This window comes from Protobothrops mucrosquamatus, unplaced genomic scaffold (assembly GCF_001527695.2).
Source record: "Protobothrops mucrosquamatus isolate PMUCROS unplaced genomic scaffold, P.Mucros_1.0 scaffold5922, whole genome shotgun sequence".
NCBI classification, from domain to species: Eukaryota; Metazoa; Chordata; class Lepidosauria; order Squamata; family Viperidae; genus Protobothrops; species Protobothrops mucrosquamatus.
In genome coordinates this window covers 14,225-40,095 of record NW_015391761.1, presented here as the reverse complement: position 1 = coordinate 40,095, position 25,871 = coordinate 14,225, and the positions used below count along the sequence as shown (strand labels likewise).

The window sequence follows — 25,871 nt, the reverse complement described above, 5'->3', positions numbered from 1 at the left end:
GCATTTGACAAGGCTCAGTCAGGACGTAACAGATTTGAATTTCCCGTCTTTAGCGTTGTTTTTTTTCCAACCCTTAATGTTGCTTTCTGTATTTTTGTGGCTTTTATTTTTAAAGCAAAAAACAACAACAAAATGAAGTCCAAAAACAGAGGCTGCAGTGAATAAGAAGTTTAAAAAGTTTGGTTTGGGATTTTCAGAGTTAAAGACCTGAAAACAGAGGATCAAATGGCAGGTTGCCTTCCAGGGACAGAAGACTGTAAATAGCTGAAAAGTGGAATTAAGGACTCTGAAACTAAAATCCACTAAAATTAAGAAATATCAGATTGGTGGGAGTTCCAATTGCAACTCTCTTTAACCCAGCTTTTGTTATAGTCAAATGCTTGTCAAAATTTGTATTAATTTAATTCGCAGTTGCAGCTAGAATAGAATAGAATAACAGAGTTGGAAGGGATCTTGTAGATCATCTAGTCCAACCCCCCGCTAACAGGACATATTTATACCGCTTGGTTGAAAATAAGAAAATTGGGTTTTTAATCAGAGGAACATCTTTGAGTGCAGTGCTAAACTGAAAAAAAGGGACTTATGACCGTTTTTCACACTTATAAACCTTTGGAGCATCCCAGAATCATGTGATCCGAGGTCCCTTCCAGCCCTAGGATTTTATGATCTAGATCTTACATTTCTCCGGCTTTTGCTGTTGTTCTCTGGGCTGTAATTAGCAATTAGTACACCCTGTCTGTCACTTTGATTTTCTTAGCTTGTCCTGGGGCTGACCAGTTAATTGTTGTGTCTTTCTTTCTTTCTTTCTTTCTTTCTTTCTTTCTTTCTTTCTTTCTTTCTTTCTTTCTTTCTTTCTTTCTTTCTTTCTTTCTTTTTCTTTCTTTCTTTCTTTCTCTCTCTCTCTCTTTCTTTCTCTTTCCTTCCATCTCCTTCCCTCCCTCCCTCCTTTCTTTCTTTCTCTCTCTCTCTTTCTTTCTTTCTTTCTTCCTTCCTTCCTTTCTTTCTTTCTTTCTTTCTTTCTTTCTTTCTCTCTCTCTCTCTCTCTCTCTTTCTTTCTCTTTCTCTTTCCTTCCCCCTCCCTCCCTCCCTCCTTTCTCTTTCTTTCTTTCTTTCTTTCTTTCTTTCTTTCTTTCTTTCTTTCTTTCTCTTTCCTTCCATCTCCTTCCTTCCCTCTTTCTTTCTTTCTTTCTTTCTTTCTTTCTTTCTTTTTCCTTCCGTCTCCTTCCCTCTCTCTCTCCCTCCCTCCTTTCTCTCTCTTTCTTTTTTTCTCTTTCATCTCCCTCCTTTCTTTCTTTCTTTCTTTCTTTCTTTCTTTCTTTCTTTCTTTCTCTCTCTCTTTCCTTCCTTCCTTCCTTCCTTTCCTTCCTTCCTTCCTTCCTTCCTTCCTTCCCTCCCTCCCTTCCTCCCTCCCTCCCTCCCTTCTTCCTTCCTTCCTTCCTTCCTTCCTTCCTTCCTTCCTTCCTTCCTTCCTTCCTTCCTTCCTTCCTTCCTTCCTTCCTTCCTTCCTTCCTTCCTTCCTTCCTTCTTTCCACGGAGCTATTCCTTCAGCGCTGCTGCTGAAACAGAGATGTTCAGAATTCAGACGTTTCGCTGCCTTAGTAGTGTGTGTTGCGTAATATCCGTGTTCATATTCCTGGTGTTCTTTCCTGTGGGAATGACGACCGCAGTTGCCAAATATCCGGGGACTAAGAGGCCTGGGGTTGAAATGCCACGGTTGCCATCTTGCCTGGTTTCACCCGCCATTCCTAACACCAAGTTGTTGGGCTGCGTAAGTTTGGACGACAACTTGGGAGATCTGATCCAAACTTCTTCGGACAGAGCAGCTCTTTGCTGCTCATTAAAGCCGCTCAACTTAAAACTGTCTCATTTTGCCACAGAAATGGCAACACAATCGGGCCCAAGGCTGTCGTAAGTCAAGGACGATACCTGTGCTACGATAAACAGGGCTGATTATAAACAGACCAGGCGGCTGAAAAGGACGGGGACCCGGCTGAGGATTTTGTTCTCAAAATTCAGATTTCATGGCCGACTCGTCGGTATGTCAGATACGCACAAACACAACCATCTTCTTTTCCAACATTCGAGCTTGGTGGGATGCAGGGCAGATGCCGGAAAGGACTTTTTGTCGCAATTGTGGGTGTCAGCACCGGTAAGTGCGGCTCCCCAGTTGTGATTCTATTGAAAACTTGTGGTGGTGGTGCCACCTCTTCTATCTGCAGGCAAACAGGATGTGGCCTGTTGTAAATGGCTTTCTCAGCAGAGCAGTGAGGCAGAGTCTCCCCCACAAACCCTGACGTAGAGTTTTGTGATGCCTTCGCTTTGTGTCGTCTGGAAGGGAAAACTCTGGTTATTCTTTCTTCGCGACCGGGCTGGCATAAATTCATCAAATGGTTTGAATTTAGGACTCCCCTTATCATTCCGATTTTGTTCCCCGCACGTATATTATCCCATTTTCCAGCTGAACTGAATGTAAATAAATTAAGTAAATAAAAATAAATAATAATAATAAAGTTGGAAGGGACCTTGGAGGTCATCAAGTCCAACCCCCTACTCTGGCAGGCAACCCTAGACCATTTCGGACAAATGGCTGTCCAGTCTCTTCTTAAAGACTTCCAGTGTTGGAGAAGGAAGGGAGGGAGAGAAGGAAGGAAGGAAGGAAGGAAGGGACTAACAGACTCAGAAGGGACCTTGGAGGTCATCTAGTCCAACCCCCTGCTCAGGCAGGAGACCCTATACCATTCCAGACAAATGGCTGTCCAGTCTCTTCTTAAAAAACTTCCAGTGTTGGAGCATTCACCGCTTCTGGAGGCAGGTTGTTCCACTGGATAATTGTTCTCACTGTCAGGAAGTTTCTCCTTAGTTCTAGGTTGCTTCTCTCCTTGATTGGTTTCCATCCGTTGCTTCTTGTCCTGCCTTCGGGCACTTTGGAGAATAGCTTGACTCCCTCATCTTTGGGGCAACTCCTGAGAGATTGGAACGCTGCTATCATGTCCCCCCTCGTCCTTCTCTTCATTAAACTAGACATACTCAATTTAATCAATTAATCAATAAAAAGAAAGTGTACAGAGAAGGGGAACAAAGAGGATTGGGCGACTGGAGGCTAAAACATATGAAAAATGGTTGGAGGAATTGGGTATGGCTAAGGGAGACATGATGACAGTCTTCCAATATCTCAGGGGCTGCCCCAAAGAAGAGGGAGTCAAGCTATTCTCCAAAGCGCCTGAAGGCAGGACGAGAAGCAACGGATGGAAACTAACCAAGGAGAGAAGCAACCTGGAACTAAGGAGAAACTTCCTGACAGTGAGGACAATTAACCAGTGGAACAGCTTGCCACCAGAAGCTGTGGGTGTTTCATCGCTGGAGGTTTTTAAGAAGAGACTGGATAGCCACTTGTTTGAAATGATATACAGTGTCCTGCCTGAGCAGGGGGTTGGACTAGAAGACCTCCAAGGTCCTTTTCAGATATTATTCTCTTTAATTCTGTTAATCAGTGGAACGGCTTGCCTTCAGAAGTTGTGGGTGCTCCATCAATGGAGGTTTTGAAGAAGAGACCGGACAGTCATATTTGTCTTAAATCAGGGGTCTTCCAACTTGGCCCTTTGATGACTTGTGGACTTCAACTCCCAGAATTCCTCAGCCAGGCACGCGTGCCTGGCTGAGGAATTCTGGGAGTTGAAGTCCACAAGTCATCAAAGGGCCAAGTTGGAAGACCCCTGTCTTAAATGGTGTAGGGTCTCCTGCCTGAGCAGGGGGCTGGACTAGAAGACCTCCAAGGTCCCTCCCAACTTTGTTATTCTGTTAAAATGACTTTCCTTTTTTCTCTCTCTCTCTAAATCTTAGGCATTCGACCTCCGATCATGAACGGCCCCATGCACCCCCGTCCCCTCGTTGCACTGCTTGATGGCCGGGACTGTACGGTGGAGATGCCGATCCTGAAGGACGTGGCCACCGTGGCGTTTTGCGATGCTCAGTCCACCCAGGAGATTCACGAAAAGGTAAATTGCAAATGTCTTTATAAACGGCGGGGCAAGGACTTTGTTTTTACTCAGGTGGGGATTCCGTTGTTCCGACACTGAGCAGGCTCTGGAACAAAACACAAGGATTGTGCAATTTGCCGTGCCTGAACAGTAGGCAGGGGTCTACTCCAGAGCAACTCGGTTCCTTATAAACTGCCATTATCTGCTCTGGGAAAACTCAGTCTGTTTTGAGGACGGCTATCATTTCCCCTGGATAATGAGTTTTGTTCTGTCTGGGAAAAATAATCCCTAATTATGAATTGCAATTTGTAAGCGTCCTCCACTGTGGCAGAGCACTTTTTGACTATTCCAGCTAGTTGTGGTTGTACAGTAGTTTGTTTAGTGACCATTCAAAGTTGCAATGGTGCTGAAAAAAGCGACTTACGACCGCTTGTCACACTTACGACCGTTGCAGCCTCCCCATGCTCACGTGATCAAAATTCAGAGGCTTAGCAACTGGCATGGACTTACGACGGTTGCAGCAATCCCATGCTCACGGGATCAAAATTCAGAGGCTTAGCAACTGGCATGGACTTAATGACAGTTGCCGTGTCCTGGGGTCACGTGATCCCCTTTTTGTGACTTTCTGACAAGCAAAGTCAATGGGGGAAGTCAGTTTCGCTTAATGACCAGGTTACTAACTTAAAAACCACAGGGACTTGAGTTAACAACTGCAGCAAGAAAAGTCGTAAAATGGGGCGAAACTCACTTAACACATGTCGCGCTTCGCTAGATCAATTTTGGGTGTAGTTGAGGACTTAACTGTAACTGGAGAAGCACAATCAGTCAACAGAAAATGGAATCTTTTTTTATATATATATAATATTTTATTGGTTTTCCAGTTTTACATTTAAGTATTTGGAAAGCAATGTGGTGATTGGGTTAGTCAATACTTCAATAACAAAATCTTTAGTACATATCTCAGGTTACATCATCAAATAGTTCTTCTCTATTTCCCTTAACAATTTCTATATCATATTTAAGCTAATAGATTTCTAATTGTATCAAACTCAGTTAAAACTTCATTAGCACAATTATCGATACATCTTTTGCTCATACATGTCCATATCCTGTTTTTAAGTTTTACCTAATTTTTAGTTTTTAATTACAGTACTCCAATTTAACCTTTAATATCCATAGTATTTTAAGTTTTGGATAACCCAAATTTCCTTTGTCTCACTACATAAAAGTTATAATGTCTAAAATACACATATTACTTACTTAAAATATATTCTTATTTTAATAGATTTCTAATTTAATAGAAATTTTTTAATAGATTTAATAGATTTCTATTTTAAATCTTATTTTAATAGATTTCTAATTTAATAGAAATTTTCTATTTCTCATCCTAATACATCACCACTTAATAATGGAGTATCCTTTGTTATCTCAAGTCCGTCATCTGGGTTGTCTGGGCTAAACAATAATTCAAAATTATTTCCTAATAGTTTTGATTTCCCTTATAAGTCTAAGTCCTTAATATTATGCCAATTAATAATAATAATAGTAATAATAATAATAATAATAATAATGATAATAATGATAATAGTAGTAGTAGTAGGAAGAAGAAGGAGAAGGAGAAGGAGAGGGAGAGGGAGAGGGAGAAGAAGAAGAAGAAGAAGAAGAAGAAGAAGAAGGAAGAAGAAGAAGAAGAAGAAGAAGAAGAAGAAGAAGAAGAAGAAGAAGAAGAAGGAGAAGAAGAAGAAGAAGAAGAAGAAGAAGAAGAAAGAAATGGAATCGTAACTGGTTTAATAGCGATGAGCCAAAAGTGTCAGAAAATAGGTTTAATAAATGCAGATCTTCAATGTTGGGCCTTCCAAACATTGTCTCTATATTAGTTGTGCTAACTTTTTTTCTCCCTCTTCCACTTAAGTGTGTCCGATTCTCAGAAAGTGCCTAGACAACTCACCACACTTTTTTTAGCTGGGTTTTTTGTCATGTCCTCCTTCCTGGTTAATAATTTGTGGGATATTAACCGACGGAGCTATTGTAGAAATTACTACGGCAGTACAATGCATTTGCACGATATAATGCAGCTACCAGCACCAGTAGCCTATAAATTATCTTTGCTAACAAAGCGAGATGTCCATCAGATTAAGAAGGATTATGATAGATTGTCCTTGTGTAGGTGTGTATGTCTGGTAAATAGGTTTTTGGAACCCAGGTGCTTGTTGAATACATTTTACAGAACGTATTTATGGATTTTTCAAACAAGTTGGTTCAAGTCAAAGAGCGAGATGAGGCTACATCAGTGTTTCCCAATCTTGACAACTTTAAGATGGGTGGACTTCAACTCCCAGAATTCTGGGAGTTGAAGTCCACCCATCTTAAAAGTTGTCAAGATTGGGAAACATTGGATTATTCAGTTGCAGATCTTTCTCCAGGCTGACACCTTCGTTGAACTGACAACAGCTCCTGCGAAAGTCTCCTAAGAAAACATGCATTTTCCTTCCGCAGAAATTAATACCCTTTTTGTCAATTGTTCATAGCTGACCTTTTTGGAGAAATGTCAAGCTTATTTCCCCTAATAAATAGAAGTGTGCTTCTGAGGAGTCGGAAGCATTTTGTAGCACCGCTTTAATTGAGACTGCCTCTCGTCAAAAGCTCTTAGATATTTTCAGCCTGAATCAAAGGTCACTCGAATTCAGCTGTCATATTTTGAAGATCTCATTTGTGTTCAAAGGAGTCTCCCATTCCAGGTTTGTCGTGGTGGGTGCGATGGAAAGTGTTCATCTCTCTCATCTTGTTTGGAAATTCTGTCCCCGGGGTTTTGTCAGTATCTGTAGAAAAATGATAACTGAAGATCATTTCAAGAGCCGTGTCAGCGATATCTCCAAATTTTGTCCAAATGTTGAGCTGTACGTTGAGAAAAATCGAGACAAACAAGCTGGGTTGCCCCCAGAGGTGGTGGCTGCTCCATCACTGGAGACTTTCAAGAGGACATTGGACAGCCATTTGTCTGAAATGGTATAGGGTCTCCTGTCTGAGCAGGGGGTTGGACTAGAAGACCTCCAAGGTCCCTTCCAACTCCCTTACTCTACGATTCTATTCTCCAAAGCACCTGAGGGCAGCAAAAGAAGTAACAGATGGGAGACCACCCAAGACAGATCCAACCTAGAACTAAGGAGAAATTTCCTAACAGTGAGAGCAACTGCTTGTCTCCAGAGGTTATGGGTGCTCCATCACTGGAGGTCTCCAAGAAGAGACTGGACAGCCATTAGTCTGGAATGGTGTATCTATATATCATCTATCTATTAATCATCTGTCTATCTATCTATCTATCTATCTATCTATCTATCTATCTATCTATCTATCTATCTATCTATCAATCATCTATCTATTTCTCTATATCTCTATATTTATATCTATATATCTCATATCTATCTATCTCTATATATATTTATATATCTATCAATTATCTATATCTATATCTTTATCATCTCTCTCTCACTCTATCTCTCTCTCTCTCTCTTATCTATCTATCTATCTATCTATCTATCTATCTATCTATCTATCTATCTATCTATCTATCTATCTATCTATCTATCTATCTATCATCTATATAGCCTTGTCCGAAATGGTGTAGGATTTCCTGCCTGAGCAGGAGGTTGGACTTGATGACCTCCAAGGTCCCTTCCAACTTTTTTTTATTTTATTTTTTTTAATATTATTATTATTATTATTATTATTATTATTATTATTATTATTATTATTATTATTATCATCATCATCATCTCTATATTTACTGTATATCTATATATCTCTATCATCTATCTATCAATCATCAATCATTTTATCTCGCTCTATCTATCCATATCTACGTATACACAAACATACACTCACACCCCTAAAATTTTGCATATTGTCAGAAACACGGCGGGTCTTCTCCCACCACAATATTTTAAAGCTTGATATGGAAATTTAGTTCCTTTTTTTCTTTTTTTGGCAACCTGCAACTGGTTTGCTGCCAAAAGTAGATTTTTATTTTTTTTTTAAAAAAAGGCCGTTCAGTTTCTGCCTTATTATAAAACGGGAACATTAGCAAAAGAACCGAAGGAGTTGCTTCCCGTCAGCGAGTTTCCACCCTGAGAAGCCCGGGGGAAACAATCCCTTCCCGCTGGTTGCTGGCATTCGTATCCCCAAAGCAAATCCAGATCCAGGGCAGCACCCAGAACAAAGGACTCTTGGTGAGTCACGCGTGCAACGTTGCTCAGCAAAATGCAACTTTTCTTGTTATGCTGCCGGAAGAGGAGAACAGCAGCAACAAGGGCATGAACAGAGTACACACACACACACACACACACACACACACACACACACACACACACACACACCTAAGATCAGCGGTCAGACGGGTGGAATGTTTTGCATTTTTAAATGCATTCTAAATTCTCGGCGGACAGAAAGATACGTGGCGAGGCCAGCCTAATGGCAAAGCCCCCCCCCCGCCCCAAATCAGCAGGCTAACCAACCCCATTACTCTTTCTCTCTTTCAGATGCGCTGTTGTAGTTGGAAACGGCAAGAGTCCGTGTTCAGACAGCCAAATAAGCCAACAAAGGTTGTCCTTATGGACAGTTTGTAGAAATTGTGCAGGGACTGCTCCTGATTTAATGGACTTTTGGGCAGAAGGGGGGGGGGGTCCGTTAAAAGAGAATGTCTGTTAAATGCAAATGGGACTTGACTCCTGTGTATTCTTGCTTCTTTTATGCCAAAAACAGGAAATGACATTTTGCACAAGGATATTCTATGCAAGTTATACTTGCAAAGGACCAAATGTGCAAAAGCCGGATGGCTTGCTAAGCATAAGGATGTGCGTCCCAAGGATGCTGGAATTGGGTATGTCTAGTTTAACAAAGAGAAGGACGAGGGGGGACATGATAGCAGTGTTCCAGTATCTCAGGGGCTGCCCCAAAGAAGAGGGAGTCAAGCTATTTTCCAAAGCGCCTGAAGGCAGGACAAGAAGCAACGGGTGGAAACTGATCAAGGAGAGAAGCAACCTGGAACTAAGGAGGAATTTCTTGACAGTTAGAACAATTAACCAGTGGAACAACCTGCCACCACAAGCGGTGAATTCTCCAACACTGGAAGTTTTTAAGAAGAGACTGGACAGCCATTTGTCTGAAATGGTATAGGGTTTCCTGCCTGGGCAGGGGGTTGGACTAGATGACCTCCAAGGTCCCTTCCAACATCATCATCATCATCATCATCATCATCATCATTATTATTATTATTATTATTATTATTATTATTATTATTATTATTATTAGAGACAACTGGACTTCCTTTGTTTTGCTTTGAAGATGTTTCGCTTCTCATCCCAGAAGCTTCTTCAGCTCTACTGGATGGTGGGGAGTGGAAGGATTTATACTCCTTGCAGACAGCCGGTCCTTTGCCTTCTTTTTAGAGAGTCGTTGAGGCCACTTGGGGGTTTATCTGTGTCCTCAAAGTCACCTGAGCCATTGAGAAGTTGGAGCTGTGCTTCATGCAGAAGTATAAATCCTTCCATCCTCCACCATCCTGTCAGAGCTGAGGAAGCTTCTGGGATGAGAAGCAAAACGTCTTCAAAGAAAAACAAGGAAGTCCAGTTGCCTCTTGGGAAAAAAAGCACCTTTGGGACAACCAGGACCTTGGATGACTGAGACTCTTCATGGACATAATGAGTAGGAGAACACTGGGACCCAGGATGACTTTTCTAAAATGGCCGCTGTTTCGTTCTAAAGCTCTACTTGCAGATCACCCCAACCAGCTAAAATTAATAGCAGAGGAGACTCCCCTGGTCCTCTATCTTCTGCTCTCCCAGACAGGAACACTCAAGAGAAGAAAGTCCCCTTTGCCTCAAAGGACGCACCAGATGTGAGGTGGCTCCACAGAACAGCCAGAAGCAAAACATCTGTTCTGTTTAGAAGATGAAGCATCCTGCAGGACTGATCATAACGCTTGATCTTAGCCAACAGGCCAAGAGAATCAGTTAGAACAGCTGCTTAGAGCTGGGCCATTTTATAATAGAACAGAATAACAGAGTTGGAAGGGACCTTTCGAGGTCTTCTAGTCCAACCCCCTGCTTAGGCAGGAAACCCTATATCATTTTGAGTTTTGCATTCTTCCTTCTCAAGACATCAGCGGATGGGGTCCTGCCTTGATTGTCGATTTGATTTCCTAAATCAATTGATGTCGATTTCTACTTTGGGAATGTAAACTATGGCTTAGTTGGTTACTGGTTGCTTAGCATTTTCAGAGAGCAATCAGAGGTGTTATAAAAGAATGTCAGATGACTATATTAATATCACATACAGAAATGTAGATATATATCTGTGTACTGTGCGGTCATACTCAACTTTATTAAGTTTCAAAGAGAGAGAGAATACAAAATAGCAAAAGGGAAAATTTAGAGAAAAGGGAATCAAAAAGTGGATAAAAGTTAAAAGATGTCAAAAAAATGATTTTCTAAAGCACAGATACATGTATATCGTAGAAATAACCTCTTACTCTGAATTAAAAGCACAAGAAAGCCATATAAAATATTAGACAGTCAAAATAGCATTAGAATTAGGTAACAAAATGACCTCATGTGTAAGTTTAACCCTAAACATTAAAAAATATAATAGCATTAGAATTTAAACTTTAATGTTTAAACTTAAACATTAAAAAAATGCAATATACATACTTAATAGCAAAAATGAAAATACTCAGTATTTTTATAAGAACAGATCTAATCAACCAATCCTAAAAACATTTTAAATCTTTCTCAAGCAAATATTCCAGGAGTGGTTTCCAAAGTAATAAATTTAAAACACTACGGTATATATTATTTTACGTAAATAGGCTTTGAAAAGAAAATAACTAGGTGACTGCACCTGTTCATTAAAATAAATAGATCAAAAGTGAATAAGTGGGCTTTAGAATAATAATAGTACGCTAAGCAAACAATTTAATGATCCTGCAAACTGTGTATATAAAGTAGTCTCATTGCTCTGTTTGTGAGAAAACCATTATGTCAAAACTTCCATTAATAAAAGAGATTTTAAAAAGCTTTTCTTCTCTGTCTTTCTGGAGCTGCGTATCAGCATTCTTCCTTGTTGTGCTTTCTGCATAGGCAACAGTAAAACTGTCCAATTTATCTCCTGCCTTTTATTTAAACAACAACACAAGGGCTTTTCTGTGCACAGTTATTTTTTTTCCTAAGTCTTTCTATTGTAACAAGCCACAAAGTTTAGAGGGAGGTTTTTTTTTTTCATTTTAAAAGTTTGCCTCGGATTTCCGCGTCTGGCATTTTTCACAAGGATACTGTATTTTACAGCTTTGCCCTGAACAAGTTGATTGGGCTTGCAGAGATAAACCTGATTTTTGTAGAGTGGAGTTGGTGAACACAGGCAGAGAGGAGGGAAGATTGCATTTGTGAATGAAAAGAACACTATATGTTAGAAGATTGTCATTTGGTGTCCTCGGGATCGTGGGAGGAAGGGATGCGAAGCTTGGCGATAGTTGCCTGTTGTGCTTCAGCGAACGCAAATTGTGGAAGAACAAGAATGCGTTTGGGAGGGGAACTGAGCCCCGTGCCGAACGAATGCAATTTAGGGAGAAGATGATTCGTTTAAACGACGTGAACGGATGGCTGGAAATGAGATGTGGATATAGAAAATGGAATCGGGACACTTGGAGAGAACGAGAACGTTGATTGCATCGGCTTAGGAAATGTGTCCTGAATATCTGTTTTAAGCAAAAATCAGTTCATAGTTGCAGATTGAGGCCTTTGAACTCTGGTGCTGGAGAAGACTCCTGCGAGTCCCCTGGACTGCAAGGCCATCCAACCAGTCGGTCCTAGAGGAGATCAACCCCGACTGCTCTTTAGAAGGCCAGATCCTGAAGGTGAAACTCAAGTCCTTTGGCCACCTAATGAGAAGGAAGGACTCCCTGGAGAAGAGCCTGATCCTGGGAAAGATGGAGGGCAAGAGAAGAAGGGGACAACAGAGAAGGAGGTGGCTGGACGGAGTCCCTGAAGCAGGAGGCGTGAGCTTCAATGGACTCCAGAAGATGGTAGAGGACAGGAAGGCCTGGAGGAGATCAACCTTGACTACTCTTTAGAAGGCCAGATCCTGAAGTTGAAACTCAAGTACTTTGGCCACCTAATGAGAAGGAAGGACTCCCTGGAGAAGAGCCTAATGCTGGGAAAGATGGAGGGCAAGAGAAGAAGGGGACGACAGAGAAGGAGGTGGCTGGACGGAGTCCCTGAAGCAGGAGGCGTGAGCTTCAATGGACTCCAGAAGATGGTAGAGGACAGGAAGGCCTGGAGGAGATCAACCCCGACTGCTCTTGAGAAGGCCAGATCCTGAAGTGGAAACTCAAGGACTTTTGGCCACCTAATGAGAAGGAAGGACTCCCTGGAGAAGAGCCTGATGCTGGGAAAGATGGAGGGCAAGAGAAGAAGGGGACAATGACAGAGAAGGAGGTGGCTGGATGGAGTCCCTGAAGCAGGAGGTGGGAGCTTCAATGGACTCCAGAAGATGGCGGAGGACAGGAAGGCCTGGAGGAACGTGGTCCGTGGGGTCGCGATGGGTCGGACACGACTTCGCAACTAACAACAACAACAACAAGTTGCAGATAGAAAAGGAGACCATCAAAAATCTTAATTGATTTGTTTATATGAAAGAGAGAGATAATTAGCGAAGGATGCAAACTCAGGAGAGGTTTTGGATGTGGGATCAACTATATTTTAGTAATCCCAAAGGTGCTTTTTCAAGAGGCGACTGGACTTTCCCTTGCATTTCCTTGAAGATGTTTCACTTCTCATCCAAGTTGCTTTTTCCAATTCTGACCGAAGAGCTGAACTGTTCGTCAGAACTGAAGAAGCTTCTGGGATGAGAAGTGAAATGTCTTTAAAGGAAAAAAAAAACAAAGGAAGTCCAGTTGCCTCTTGAAAAAGCACCTTTGGGACAACCATGGACGACTGAGAACCTCCATAGACATATATTTTGGCAGTGTCAAGAAAAGTCTTGGGGGGGGGGGCGAAAAACAGACATGGGAGAAGAACGGAAAGAAACTAGACCGAAAGTAAAATAATAGCAGGGAGGGAAAATATGAATCTTATTCAGAAAAAGCGCTAGAAGGTAGATTAATCATCCCCTGGATGAATAGAAAAGGGGTGTGGAAGCTGAAGTGAAAATAATTGTGTTAGACTTCCACTGAAGAGTTCTTAATGAAGAAAAGGAAAAAAATATGCATCGTGGAACAAAGACACAAAAGGCTGCAGATAAAAAAAAAATGCATGTCAGTGAAGCTTGCTGCAAAAAAAATTAAAAAAAACCCAAGATTAAAAGGAAGTTGTTGTGGAATATATATATATATATATAGAAAAAAAGATAATTGCAAAGGACGGTTAGGATGAAAAGAAGCAGAGGGAAGGCAGGGTGATTTTGAGGGGAATAAATGGCTTAAAAAGGGGTGGGAACTTTAAGGCTGGAATGGAATTAAACATATTAAAAAGGATATGATATGACCAGGGGTTAAACCGAAGTGGAGGAATATATTAGAAAGGTTTGCATTGAAATGATATTGAAGTGTCAAAGAAAAGAATGAAAAGAAAAGTTATCAATATTCTGCCCAAGACAAGCATAGGGGTGAAAAGAATCCATCCATTCTGTGGAGAACGATGAAAAATAGTAAGGCAGCAGGTGTTGGTTGTGTAACTAGCCAAATATTAAACATCTAAATGTGTTCTACGGAGTGGGTGTGTAATATATTTATGGATGATGAATACATCAGGAACATTTGATATTGGAAGTGTGTTGGCCAGGGGTATGAAGGCATGAATATTTTTATGGGGAAATGAGGTGGTCTTGTAGATTGAAAACCCAAATTAACATCTGTGGATAAGAAAGATGAACTTGGTCGTCTGATTATATGATGCAAAAAAAAAAAAAGAGAGAACATTTTGGGATCTGAAAAATAATGTGGCAGAAACCAAGGAAGTATTATTGCATGTGTTATGGAGAATCCATTTAGGAGGGAAAACCAATGTTTGTGAAATTTACGTAGCCCTGATGGCTTAATGAAGTATTCAACCAACGGTTTTTGTTCACTTGGAATCCGAGAGCTGGAAGGAACCTTGGAGGTGTTTGGTCCAACTGCCTACGCGAGCAGAAGTCCTTATACCATCTTGGAGAAATAGTTGTCCAATCTTGGTTTGGACTCCTCCAGCAACAGAGCACCCACAACTCCAGGTGGCAAGCTGTTCCACCGATCAATTGTTCTTACTGTCAGGAAATTTCTCCTTCATTCCAGACTGGATCTCTCTTTAAAGAGCTTCCATCCGTTGCTTCTTCTCCTACTTTCTGGTTCTCTGGAGAATAAATCAACCACCTCTTTCTTGGGACTCTCTTCAAATATTGGAAGACAACTGTCACGTCAGCCCTAATCCTTCTCTTTGTTAGGCTAGCCCAGGGGTCTTCCAACGTGGCCCTTTTATGACTTGTGGACTTCAACTCCCAGAATTCCTCAGCCAGGCACGCGTGCCTGGCTGAGGAATTCTGGGAGTTGAAGTCCACAAGTCATAAAAGGGCCACGTTGGAAGACCCCTGGGCTAGACGCACCTAGCTTCCTCAGCCGTTCATTTATCTCCAGACCCCTGATCATCTTTGTTGCTCTTCTCTGCACTCTTTCCAGAGTCTCAACAACTTTTTTTATCGTGGTGACCAAAACTGGATGCAGGATTCCAAAAGTGTGGCCTTACCAAGGCCTTACAAAGTGGTATTAACACTTGCTGTCTACTAATATAGCAATTTTGAAATGCCACAAAGCAAATAGATCTAAAGCCGCATTAGAAACTAACGAGATATTTCATATGCATTTTCCAGTCAGAATCCATGTGTGCACGTTAAGCTTTACACTATAAAAAGACTTACTGACATTATTGTAATCACTGGAATCCTGCATCCAGTTTTGGTCACCACGATGTAAAAAAGATGCTGAGACTCTGGAAAGAGTACAGAGAAGAGCAACAAAGATGATCAGGGGACTGGAGGCTAAAACATACAAGGAACGGCTGCTGGAATTGGGGATGTCTAGTTTAATGAAGAGAAGGACGAGGGGGGACATGATAGCAGCGTTCCAATATCTCAGGGGCTGCCCCAAAGAAGAATTGGGGGTCAAGCTATTCTCCAAGGCGCCTGAAGCCAGGACAAGAAGCAACGGATGGAAACTCATCAAGGGGAGAAGCAACCTGGAACTAAGGAGAAACTTCCTGACAGTGAGAACAATTAACCAGTGGAACAACCCGCCTCCAGAAGCGGCGAATGCTCCAACACTGGAAGTTTTTAAGAAGAGACTGGACAGCCATTTGTCCGAAATGGTATAGGGTTTCCTGCCTGAGCAGGGGGTTGGACTAGATGACCTCCAAGATCCCTTCCAACTTTATTATTATTATTATTACTGAAAGAATGTCACATGTACTAAATAAGGAATACCACCAACAGTATAAATTATACAACAAGTTAAAATATGAACTCTGAAACCCAAATTCTATAGAAAAGATTGTTGTCTACAATAGGGATGATTTTCAGTTAAAATTAAATTCTGTGTCAGGTTTATTTTATTTTAATTTTTAAAGACATGGAGCCATACTGTCACAATTTAGTTAGCTGTTCTTCACAAGAAGGAATCAAAGGTCTTTTCCAATAGAAAACATATAATTCTTTGCAGCTGTTGACATGTATAATGCCAGTTCAATATATTTGAAAGGGATCTAAGGCCTGGTAAAATATAATAATAATAAAAATAAAGGGGTATTGCCCTGGGATTGTAACTTACAAAATTCATTCCATTTTCCAATATTTTGGGCTTTACTTCACGTTGCCACCACATACGAAATCAAATCCGACCGGCTTCTTATATTTCCAAGAAGTTTAAGAAAAAGAGTTTCATTTTAGCAGCATAGGACTACAGCAAATATGCTGAGGATAAAACATCTTATACCAATTTTCTCTGAATATGACATTCAAAGTAAATGTCATCCCCTTTTTCCACTGAAATTCCCACTGTGCATCTCTCGGTATATTTATATTCTCTGTTTGTTTAATCATGCAATCTGCGACTTATTCAGATTCTTAGTCATACTTCACTAGCATTTATCAACCACGCCGAACCAACGATCAGTATGACAAGATTTTCAGATTCAATCAAACTTCTCCGTGTCCTGCGTTGTTTCTGTAATTCTTTTTATAGTCACACTGCTTATTTGAAGATAGAGAAAGCAGCTGAATCTAGAAAAGCACCACATGGTGAATAGATAGTGGGTCGACTAGATGGGATGGATGGATGGATGAATGGGGAGAGAGAGAAACTTATTCTATGTTCTAAATAGATGATAGAGAGATAGATAGAAGATAGACATGGATCGATGGATGGATATTTGGACAAATGGATAGATGGATGGATGATGTGTATAGATGATGGATGGATGGGTCGATGGATGGATGGATGGATATTTGGACGAATGGATAGATGGATGGATGATGTGTATAGATAGATGATGGATGGATGGGTCGATGGATGGATGGATGGATAAATGATGTGGATAGATAAAGACATGGATGGATGGATAGATAGATGACATGGATAGATGGATGGATGATATGGATAGATAAAGACATAATGGATGGATGGATGAAGGCATGGGTGGATGGATGGATAGATGGAAAGATGGATATATAAAGACATGGTGGATGGATGGATGGATTAATGGATGGATGGATAGATGGATATATAAAGACATGGTGGATGGATGGATGGATGGATGGATGGATGGATGGATGGATGGATGGAGGGCATGTGTTTCAGCTCATCAGCAAGGAAACTTTATTACTGGATCATTGTTTATTCTTTCCTTGTACCTCTTTTTGTTTTGTAGGTCCTGAATGAAGCTGTGGGTGCCCTGATGTATCACACCATCACTTTAACCCGGGAGGACTTGGAGAAATTTAAAGCACTTCGAATAATTGTTCGAATTGGAAGCGGTTTCGATAACATTGATATCAAATCTGCTGGCGACCTAGGTACTCTATCCAGTCGCGTCTTTGAAAGTACTAATCGTCAGCCAAGTTGGGGCGCTCAAGCAGCCAGACCCATCTTGCAATAGTTTGATCTACTGTAGGTGGCCCTCCTTATTTGCAGGGATCCGTTCTGGCTTGCATGGATAACGAAAACACAAGTGTGAAGGGATGGGGGGGTGGGGGGGGTGTTGGCTCCAGGGTCCCAGAAACAAATCTCCTGAAGATCAGCGGGCGAGCACGGCTGATGGAAAAAAATGGATGGCGAGATCACGAGCATATGGGAGCATGAAAGTCCAGCTTGTACTTTTAAATCATATTGCAACCGGATGCTGATTGCACTATAACAGTGTTTCTCAACCTTGACAATTTTAAGGCATGTGGACTTCAACTCCCAGAATTCCACAGCCAGCAACGCTGGCTGTGGAATTCTGGGAGTTGAAGTCCACATGCCTTAAAATTGTCAAGGTTGAGAAACACTGCACTATAAGCATGCAGCCACTTCCCAGAGAATATGCCTCATTTAATTTGGGGGTGATATTTACCCGTATGTAAATGGAACACTGATGACTTTGCAGCAATTTTAATCCTAAACTCTCTCTCTGCTTTCCTGGTGATTATCTGTTTTTAGCATACCAGAAATCTTAACGTTCCTAATAGAATAGCAAAAAGTTTTCCATGCAACCATCCTTGACTTAAAGCCTATTCGTTGAGCCACTGTTCCAAGTTATAATGGCACTGGAGAAAAAGTGATTTACAACCCTTGGGACTATTATTATTATTATTATTATTATTATTATTATTATTATTATTATTATTATTATTATTATTACAGTCATTTGGTCAAAATTCAGGTGCTTGGCAAACTATTTACCACAATCGCGGTGTCCTGGGATCCCCTGGTCACCATTGGCAACCTCCCTAGCCAACTTCTAACCAGCAAAGTCAAAGAGGGAATCAGGACTCATTTAACAATGGTCCCGCTTAGCGACAAATTCTTTTGACCCAATCCTGGTCATAAGCTGAGGACTGCCTGCAGGTCATTTGGGCCGAGTTAACTCTTTCCAACGGCGGCTCGCGATGGCTTGATCGTCCCACCATGAAACCATCTCAGCTCTTCCTTCCTTCCTTCCTTCCTTCCTTCCTTCCTTCCTTCCTTCCTTCCTTCCTTCCTTCCTTCCTTCCTTCCTTCCTTCCTTCCTTCCTCGCTCCAGGGATCGCCGTTTGCAACGTCCCGGCGGCCTCGGTGGAAGAGACGGCCGATTCGACAATGTGCCACATCTTGAACCTCTACAGACGAACCACCTGGCTGCACCAGGCTTTGCGAGAAGGCACCAGAGTGCAGAGCGTGGAACAGATTCGGGAAGTTGCTTCCGGAGCAGCCCGAATCAGAGGAGAGACGCTGGGCATTATTGGGTTAGGTGGGTCAAAATGTCTCGGTAACAACCAAGGGTGCTTTTGTTGTTGTTCAGTTGCTAAGTCGTGCCCGTCTCTTTGCGACCCCGTGGACCACAGCATGTCAGGCCCCCTTTGTCCTCCAGGGTCTCCTGCCCAATTTCACGTTCATCGTGTTGATGGCACCATCTAACCATCTCCTCCTCTGCCGTCCCCTTCTCCTTTGGCCTTCCATCTTTCCCAACATTGGGGTCTTCTCCAACATGTTTGTTTGTTTGTTTGTTTGTTTGTTTGTTTGTTTGTTTGTTTATTTGTTTGTTTATTTATTTATTTATTTATTTATTTATTTATTTATTTATTTATTTATTAAATTTATATCCCGCCCTTCTCCTTGTGGACTCAGGGCGGCTGACAATCAATTAAAAATACATAAATAACAGTTACAGAATTAAAATTAATTAAGAAGAAATATTTAAATATAGTCAAATTAAAATATGATTAAAACCCCTCTAAAAATTGCCCTAGGCCAGTCCCGCTTGTTGGAATAGCCATGTCTTAAGGGCGCGGCGGAAGGAAGGGAGATCAGGAATCACCCTGATCTCTGGGGGCAGCTCATTCTCATGTTCATTCTCATGCTCATTCTCATGTTCTCTCTTCTTATCTGGTGGCCGAAGTATTTGAGCTTCAGCTTCGGTCTCCGTCCTTCCAAAGGACAGTCAGGGTTGGTTTCCTTCAGGGTTGACCCATTGGACCTCCTTGCAGTCCAGGGGACCCTTCAGAACCTTCTCCAGCACCACAATTTGAAAGCACAAATTCTTCGGCGCTCGGCCTTCCTCGTGGTCCAGCTCTCTCAGCCATACATGGTTGTGGTTCAGTTGCTGGGCCAGGCCTGACTCTACACAACCCCGTGGACCACAGCATGGCAGACCCCCTTGACCTCCGCTGTCTCCTGGAGTTTGCCCAATTTCACGTTCATTGTGTTGATGACACCATCTAACCATCTCCTCCACCGCTGCCCTCCTTCTCCTTCGGCCTTCCATTTTTCCCAACATCTGGGTCTTCTCCAACATGTTCTCTCTTCTTATCTGGTGGCCAAAGTATTTGAGCTTCAGCTTCGGCCTCTGTCCTTCCAAAGGACGGTCAGGGTTGGTTTCCTTCAAGGTTGACTGATTTGATCAACCGGCTGGAGTATTCTGAGAATTGGAAGTCCACACATCCTAAGGTTGTCCAGGTTGAGAAACACTGCTCTAAATAGCAATGGCACTTAGACTTATATCCCGCTTCACAGGGCTTTACAGCCCCCTCTAAGGGGTTTATACAGTCAGCCTCTTGTTCCCAGCAATCCGGGTCCTCCTTTTACCGACCCGGGAAGGACGGAAGGCTGAGTCAACCTTGAGCCAGTCAGGATCGAACTCCTGGCAGTGGGCAAAGTCAACCTGCAATGCTGCATTCTGACCACTGCGCCACCCCGTACAGTTTAGCACCCCATACAATCCAGATTATATAATAATAGCAGCAACAACAACAACAATAATAGAATTGGAAGGGACCTTGGAGGTCTTCTAGTCCAACCCCCTGCTCAGGCAGGAGACCCCATACCACTTCAGGCAAATGGCTGTCCAGTCTCTTCTTAAAAACTATATCCAAAAGGGGAGAGTAGCGCTCCGTTCATGATCTGAAAACCGCCTCCCTTGCAGGACGAGTGGGCCAAGCCGTCGCGCTGCGTGCCAAAGCCTTTGGCTTCAACGTCATTTTCTACGACCCGTACCTCTCGGACGGCATTGAGCGGGCTCTCGGCCTCCAGCGGGTGAGCACCCTGCAAGACCTGTTGTTTCACAGTGATTGCGTCACCCTGCACTGCAGCCTCAACGAGCACAACCATCACCTGATCAACGACTTCACCATTAAACAGGTAAGGACGGAGCCAAGTGGGCCGTGAGGATGGTAACTCTTTTGTGTTGCAGTTCTGAGCGTCTGGGAGACGTTAACCGGGAGCCGTTGCTGGCAGGAGCCTGGGCGACGCAGGCGGGTCTGGCTGCGGTGCCCCCTTTATTGAAGCTGTGTTACCAATAAAGGAGAATATTTGTAGCTGAGGGTTCAAAATGAGGGGTCCTGGGTGCTCTCTGAGCTTGGTTGTTTGCTGGCAGACCTTTCCTTACCCAACTAGGTAACCTCATCAGTGCTAGAAGGGGATTAAGGTGAGGAGGAGGAGGAGGAGGAGGAGGACAATAATGGGGTCCTGGGTGCTCACTGAGCTTTTCTTGCAGATATTTCATTACCCAACTAGGTAACATCATCAGTGCTAGAAGGGGTTTGAGAAGGAGGAAGAGGAGGAGGAGAAGGAGAAGGAAGAAGAAGGGAGGGAGGAGGAGAAGGAGAAGAAGGAGGAGGAGGAGGAGGAGGAGGACAATAATGGGGTCCTTGATGCTCACTGAGCTTTTCTTGCAGATGTTTCATTACCCAACTAGGTAACATCATCAGTGCTAGAAGGGGTTTGAGGAGGAGGAAGAGGAGGAGGAGGAGCAGGAGGAGGAGGAGAAGAAGAAGGAGAAGGAGAAGGAAGAAGAAGGGAGGGAGGGAGGAGGAGGAGGAGGAGGACAATAATGGGGTCCTTGATGCTCACTGAGCTTTTCTTGCAGACGTTTCATTACCCAACTAAGTAACGTCATCAGTGCTAGAAGGGAGTGGGGTTTGCTCTCTATTTACACATGGAGACTAGGATTCCCTACTAGCATGGATGATGTTACCTAGTTTGGGTAATGAGACGTCTGCAAGAAAACAGCCATGCAGCTGTACTATTATGGTCTGCACGAGCAGCTGGAGGCATTCGGCTGTGCAAATGCGCTACATTCCTGCTCAGCTCGGTGTGTCACATGCAGTTGATTTGCCAGCAGGTGAGCTTGGAGGAAAGGACCCCCCTCAAGGCCACCACCTCTCGCGTATGGATCCTGATCGACTTGTGCGGTTACAAGTTAATAAGGCTGAAACCCCACCAGGAAGTATTTGGTTGTGGGTGAGGGACTGGCGCCCCCTAGTGTTCCAAGGGAATAATTAGAACTCTCTGGTTTTCTTCTCCACCAGTCGCTTTCCGTACAATTTTATACAGAGAAAGACCAGTGGAGGAGAACAACACAAGAGAAGCTTCAGCAACGACTAGAATATTTTAATTTCCCTAGAATATTTTGTACGGCTGGTCCTCACTCCACGACCTCTTGTTCAGCGACTGCTCGGAGTTACGACGGGGGCTGAACGAGGAGACTTACAGCTGGTCCTTGAAGATAATAACAATAACAATAACAATAACTATTATTATTATTATTATTATTATTATTATTATTATTATTATTATTATTATTATTATTATTATTATTATTGTTAGAGTTGGAAAGGATCTTGGAGGTCATCTAGTCCAACCCCCTGCTCAGGCAGGAAACCCTATACCATTTCAGACAAATGGCTGTCCAGTCTCTTCTTAAGAACTTCCAGTGTTGGAGAAAGGAGGGAGGGAAGAAAGGAAAGAAGGAAGGAAGGAAGGGAGGAAGAAGGAGAGAAAAAAAAAGAATAACAATAACAGACTCGGTAGGGACCTTGGAGGTCATCTAGTCCAACCCCCTGCTCAGGCAGGAAACCTATACCATTTCAGACAAATGGCTGTCCAGTCTCTTCTTAAAAACTTCCAGTGTTGAAGCATTCGCAACTTCTGGAGGCAGGTGGTTCCACTGGTTAAATTGTTCTCATTCTCTTCTCTTCTCTTCTCTTCTCTTCTCTTCTCTTCTCTTCTCTTCTCTTCTCTCCTCTCCTCTCCTCTCCTCTCCTCTCCTCTCCTCTCCTCTCCTCTCCTCTCCTCTTGTATAATAATAATAATAATAATAAAGTTGGAAGGGACCTCTAGGACTGACCGGTTGGATCGCCTTGCAGTCCAGGGGACTCGCAGGAGTCTTCTCCAGCACCAGAGTTCAAAGGCCTCCATTCTTTGTCACTCAGCCTTTCTTATGGTCCAACTTTCACAGCCATACATTGCAACTGGGAAAACCATGGCCTTGACTATACGCACTTTTGTTGGAAGGGCGATGTCTCTGCACCATCCCGAGTGCAATTTGCCTTCATTCCTCCAGGAACGAACTCAAAGTTTTGTGGCCTGCGGTGGCTCTAATTCCTCCCTCTCCTTTTGAGACAGGTTGCAGAAACTCCTTGCCTTTGAACCCTACTGGTTTTAAAATTAGATTCCGAACCCCCGGGGTACAGGACCCTTCTCAAAAGCAAGGGTAAAGCTGCTCGGGGCCTGTGGAATAGGAAACAAATACATTTCGGTGAATTTTAACCGGCTGCCTCGTTGCTACAGGATTGANAGAAGGAGGAGGAGGAGGAGGAGGAGGAGGAGGAGGACAATAATGGGGTCCTTGGTGCTCACTGAGCTTTTCTTGCAGATGTTTCATTACCCAACTAGGTAACATCATCAGTGCTAGAAGGGGTTTGAGGAGGAGGAAGAGGAGGAGGAGAAGGAGAAGGAAGAAGAAGGGAGGGAGGAGGAGAAGGAGAAGAAGAAGGAGGAGGAGGAGGAGGACAATAATGGGGTCCTTGATGCTCACTGAGCTTTTCTTGCAGATGTTTCATTACCCAACTAGGTAACATCATCAGTGCTAGAAGGGGTTTGATGAGGAGGAAGAGGAGGAGGAGAAGGAGAAGGAAGAAGAAGGGAGGGAGGAGGAGAAGGAGAAAAAGGAGGAGGAGGAGGAGGAGAACAATAATGGGGTCCTTGATGCTCACTGAGCTTTTCTTGCAGACGTTTCACTACCCTACTAAGTAATGTCATCAGTGCTAGAAGGGAGGGGGGTTTGCTCTATTTACACATGGAGACTAGGATTCCCTACTAGCATGGATGATGTTACCTAGTTTGGGTAATGAGACGTCTGCAAGAAAACAGCCATGCAGCTGTATTATTATGGTCTGCACGAGCAGCTGGAGGCATTCGGCTGTGCAAATTCCTGCTACACTCCTGCTCACCTCGGTGTGTCACATGCAGTTGATGTGCCAGCAGGTGAGTTTGGGGGAAAGGACCCCCCTCAAGGCCACTACCTCTCGCGTATGGATCCTGATCGACTTGTGCGGTTACAAGTTAATAAGGCTGAAACCCCACCAGGAAGTATTTGGTTGTGGGTGAGGGACTGGCGCCCCCTAGTGCTCCAAGGGAATAATTAGAACTCTCTGGTTTTCTTCTCCACCAGTCGCTTTCCGTACAATTTTATACAGAGAAAGACCAGTGGAGGAGAACAACACAAGAGAAGCTTCAGCAACGACTAGAATATTTTAATTTCCCTAGAATATTTTGTACGGCTGGTCCTCACTCCACGACCTCTTGTTCAGCGACTGCTCGGAGTTACGACGGGGGCTGAACGAGGAGACTTACAGCTGGTCCTTGAAAATAATAACAACAACAATAACAATAACAATTATTATTATTATTATTATTATTATTATTATTATTATTATTATTATTATTATTATTAGAGTTGGAAAGGACCTTGGAGGTCATCTAGTCCAACCCCCTGCTCAGGCAGGAAACCCTATACCATTTCAGACAAGTGGCTGTCCAGTCTCTTCTTAAAAACTTCCAGTGTTGGAGAAAGGGAGGGAGGGAAGGAAGGGAGGAAGGAAGGAGAGAGGGAGGAAAGGAAGGAAGGAAGGAAAGAAAAAAAAGAATAACAGAATAACAGACTCGGTAGGGACCTTGGAGGTCATCTAGTCCAACCCCCTGCTCAGGCAGGAAACCCTACACCATTTCAGACAAATGGCTGTCCAGTCTCTTCTTAAAAGCTTCCAGTGTTGGAGCATTCACCACTTCTGGAGGCAGGTGGTTCCACTGGTTAAATTGTTCTCACTGTCTTCTCTTCTCTTCTCTTCTCTTCTCTTCTCTTCTCTTCTCTTCTCTTCTCTTCTCTTCTCTTCTCTTCTATAATAATAATAAAGTTGGAAGGGACCTTGGAGGTCATCTAGTCCAACCCCCTGCTCAGGCAGGAAACCCTACACCATTTCAGACAAATGGCTGTCCAGTCTCTTCTTAAAAACTTCCAGTGTTGGAGCATTCACCACTTCTGGAGGCAGGTTGTTCCACTGGTTAAGGTTACCACCTCGCAGTGGTGTGATTCATGCATCCAGCAAGGGTCTCGCAGTTACGACCACCGCAGCATCCTGTGGTCCCATTGGTGACCTCCGCTGCTGTCTTCCCACACAAACTCCCTGGGGAAGCCGGCGAGAAGTTGCAAATGGTGATCCCACTGAAGAACGTCATAGGCTTTGCTTAGCAACCGCTGTCGTAGGTTGCCATGGTTACATGTCACTGCGCTTTAGGACTGTGTTGGTTAGCGACAGTTGCTGGTCCCAAAGCTGTTGTTAAGCGAGGACTAGCTGCAATCATTCGTTTACACTTCATTTGTAGGAATGGACCTTGGTGTTGTTGTTTTTTTTATCCTTACCTGCAAAGTAAAATCAAAGATCTTGCAGAGTTTTGCTACTACACAGAGGTTACTCTGAATTTGCTTATCAAACTGCACTGCACCATTAACAAAAGGATCTGATGGTTCAGGATGTTTTAGCCAAAATTTTTAAGGATCTGCGGCTTCGGCCTGATTTTGTCCGAGAATTCAGCTTGCCCTCCACACCATGTTGTTGTTGTTAGTTGCGAAGTCGTGTCCGACCCATCGCGACCCCATGGACCACGTTCCTCCAGGCCTTCCTGTCCTCTGCCATCTTCTGGAGTCCATTGAAGCTCCCGCCTCCTGCTTCAGTGACTCCCTCCAGCCACCTCCTTCTCTGTCGTCCCCTTCTTCTCTTGCCCTCCATCTTTCCCAGCATCAGGCTCTTCTCCAGGGAGTCCTTCCTTCTTCTCATTAGGTGGCCAAAGGACTTGAGTTTCAACTTCAGGATCTGGCCTTCTCAAGAGCAGTCGGGGTTGATCTCCTCCAGGACCGACCGGTTGGATCGCCTTGCAGTCCAGGGGACTCGCAGGAGTCTTCTCCAGCACCAGAGTTCAAAGGCCTCCATTCTTTGTTGCTCAGCCTTTCTTATGGTCCAACTTTCACAGCCATACATTGCAACTGGGAAAACCATGGCCTTGACTATACGCACTTTTGTTGGAAGGGCGATGTCTCTGCACCATCCCGAGTGCAATTTGCCTTCATTCCTCCAGGAACGAACTCAAAGTTTTGTGGCCTGCGGTGGCGCTAATTCCTCCCTCTCCTTTTGAGACAGGTTGCAGAAACTCCTTGCCTTTGAACCCTACTGGTTTTAAAATTAGATTCCGAACCCCCGGGGTACAGGACCCTTCTCAAAAGCAAGGGTAAAGCTGCTCGGGGCCTGTGGAATAGGAAACAAATACATTTCGGTGAATTTTAACCGGCTGCCTCGTTGCTACAGGATTGA

General features: G+C 43.3%; 1 protein-coding gene across 1 annotated transcript in view; it reads left to right on the top strand.

Moving 5' to 3' along the window:
• Positions 1–3,836: 3,836 nt before the first annotated feature.
• The window catches only part of LOC107300009 (C-terminal-binding protein 1), a gene marked incomplete at both ends in the record, with an annotated part of 28,126 nt that continues 6,091 nt past the window's right edge, over positions 3,837–25,871 (top strand). The window contains 4 exons of the mRNA XM_015829351.2: positions 3,837–3,995; positions 16,919–17,063; positions 18,272–18,478; positions 20,150–20,364. Coding sequence (XP_015684837.2) covers positions 3,837–3,995; positions 16,919–17,063; positions 18,272–18,478; positions 20,150–20,364 — 726 coding nt within the window. The remainder of the gene's footprint in view (positions 3,996–16,918; positions 17,064–18,271; positions 18,479–20,149; positions 20,365–25,871) is intronic.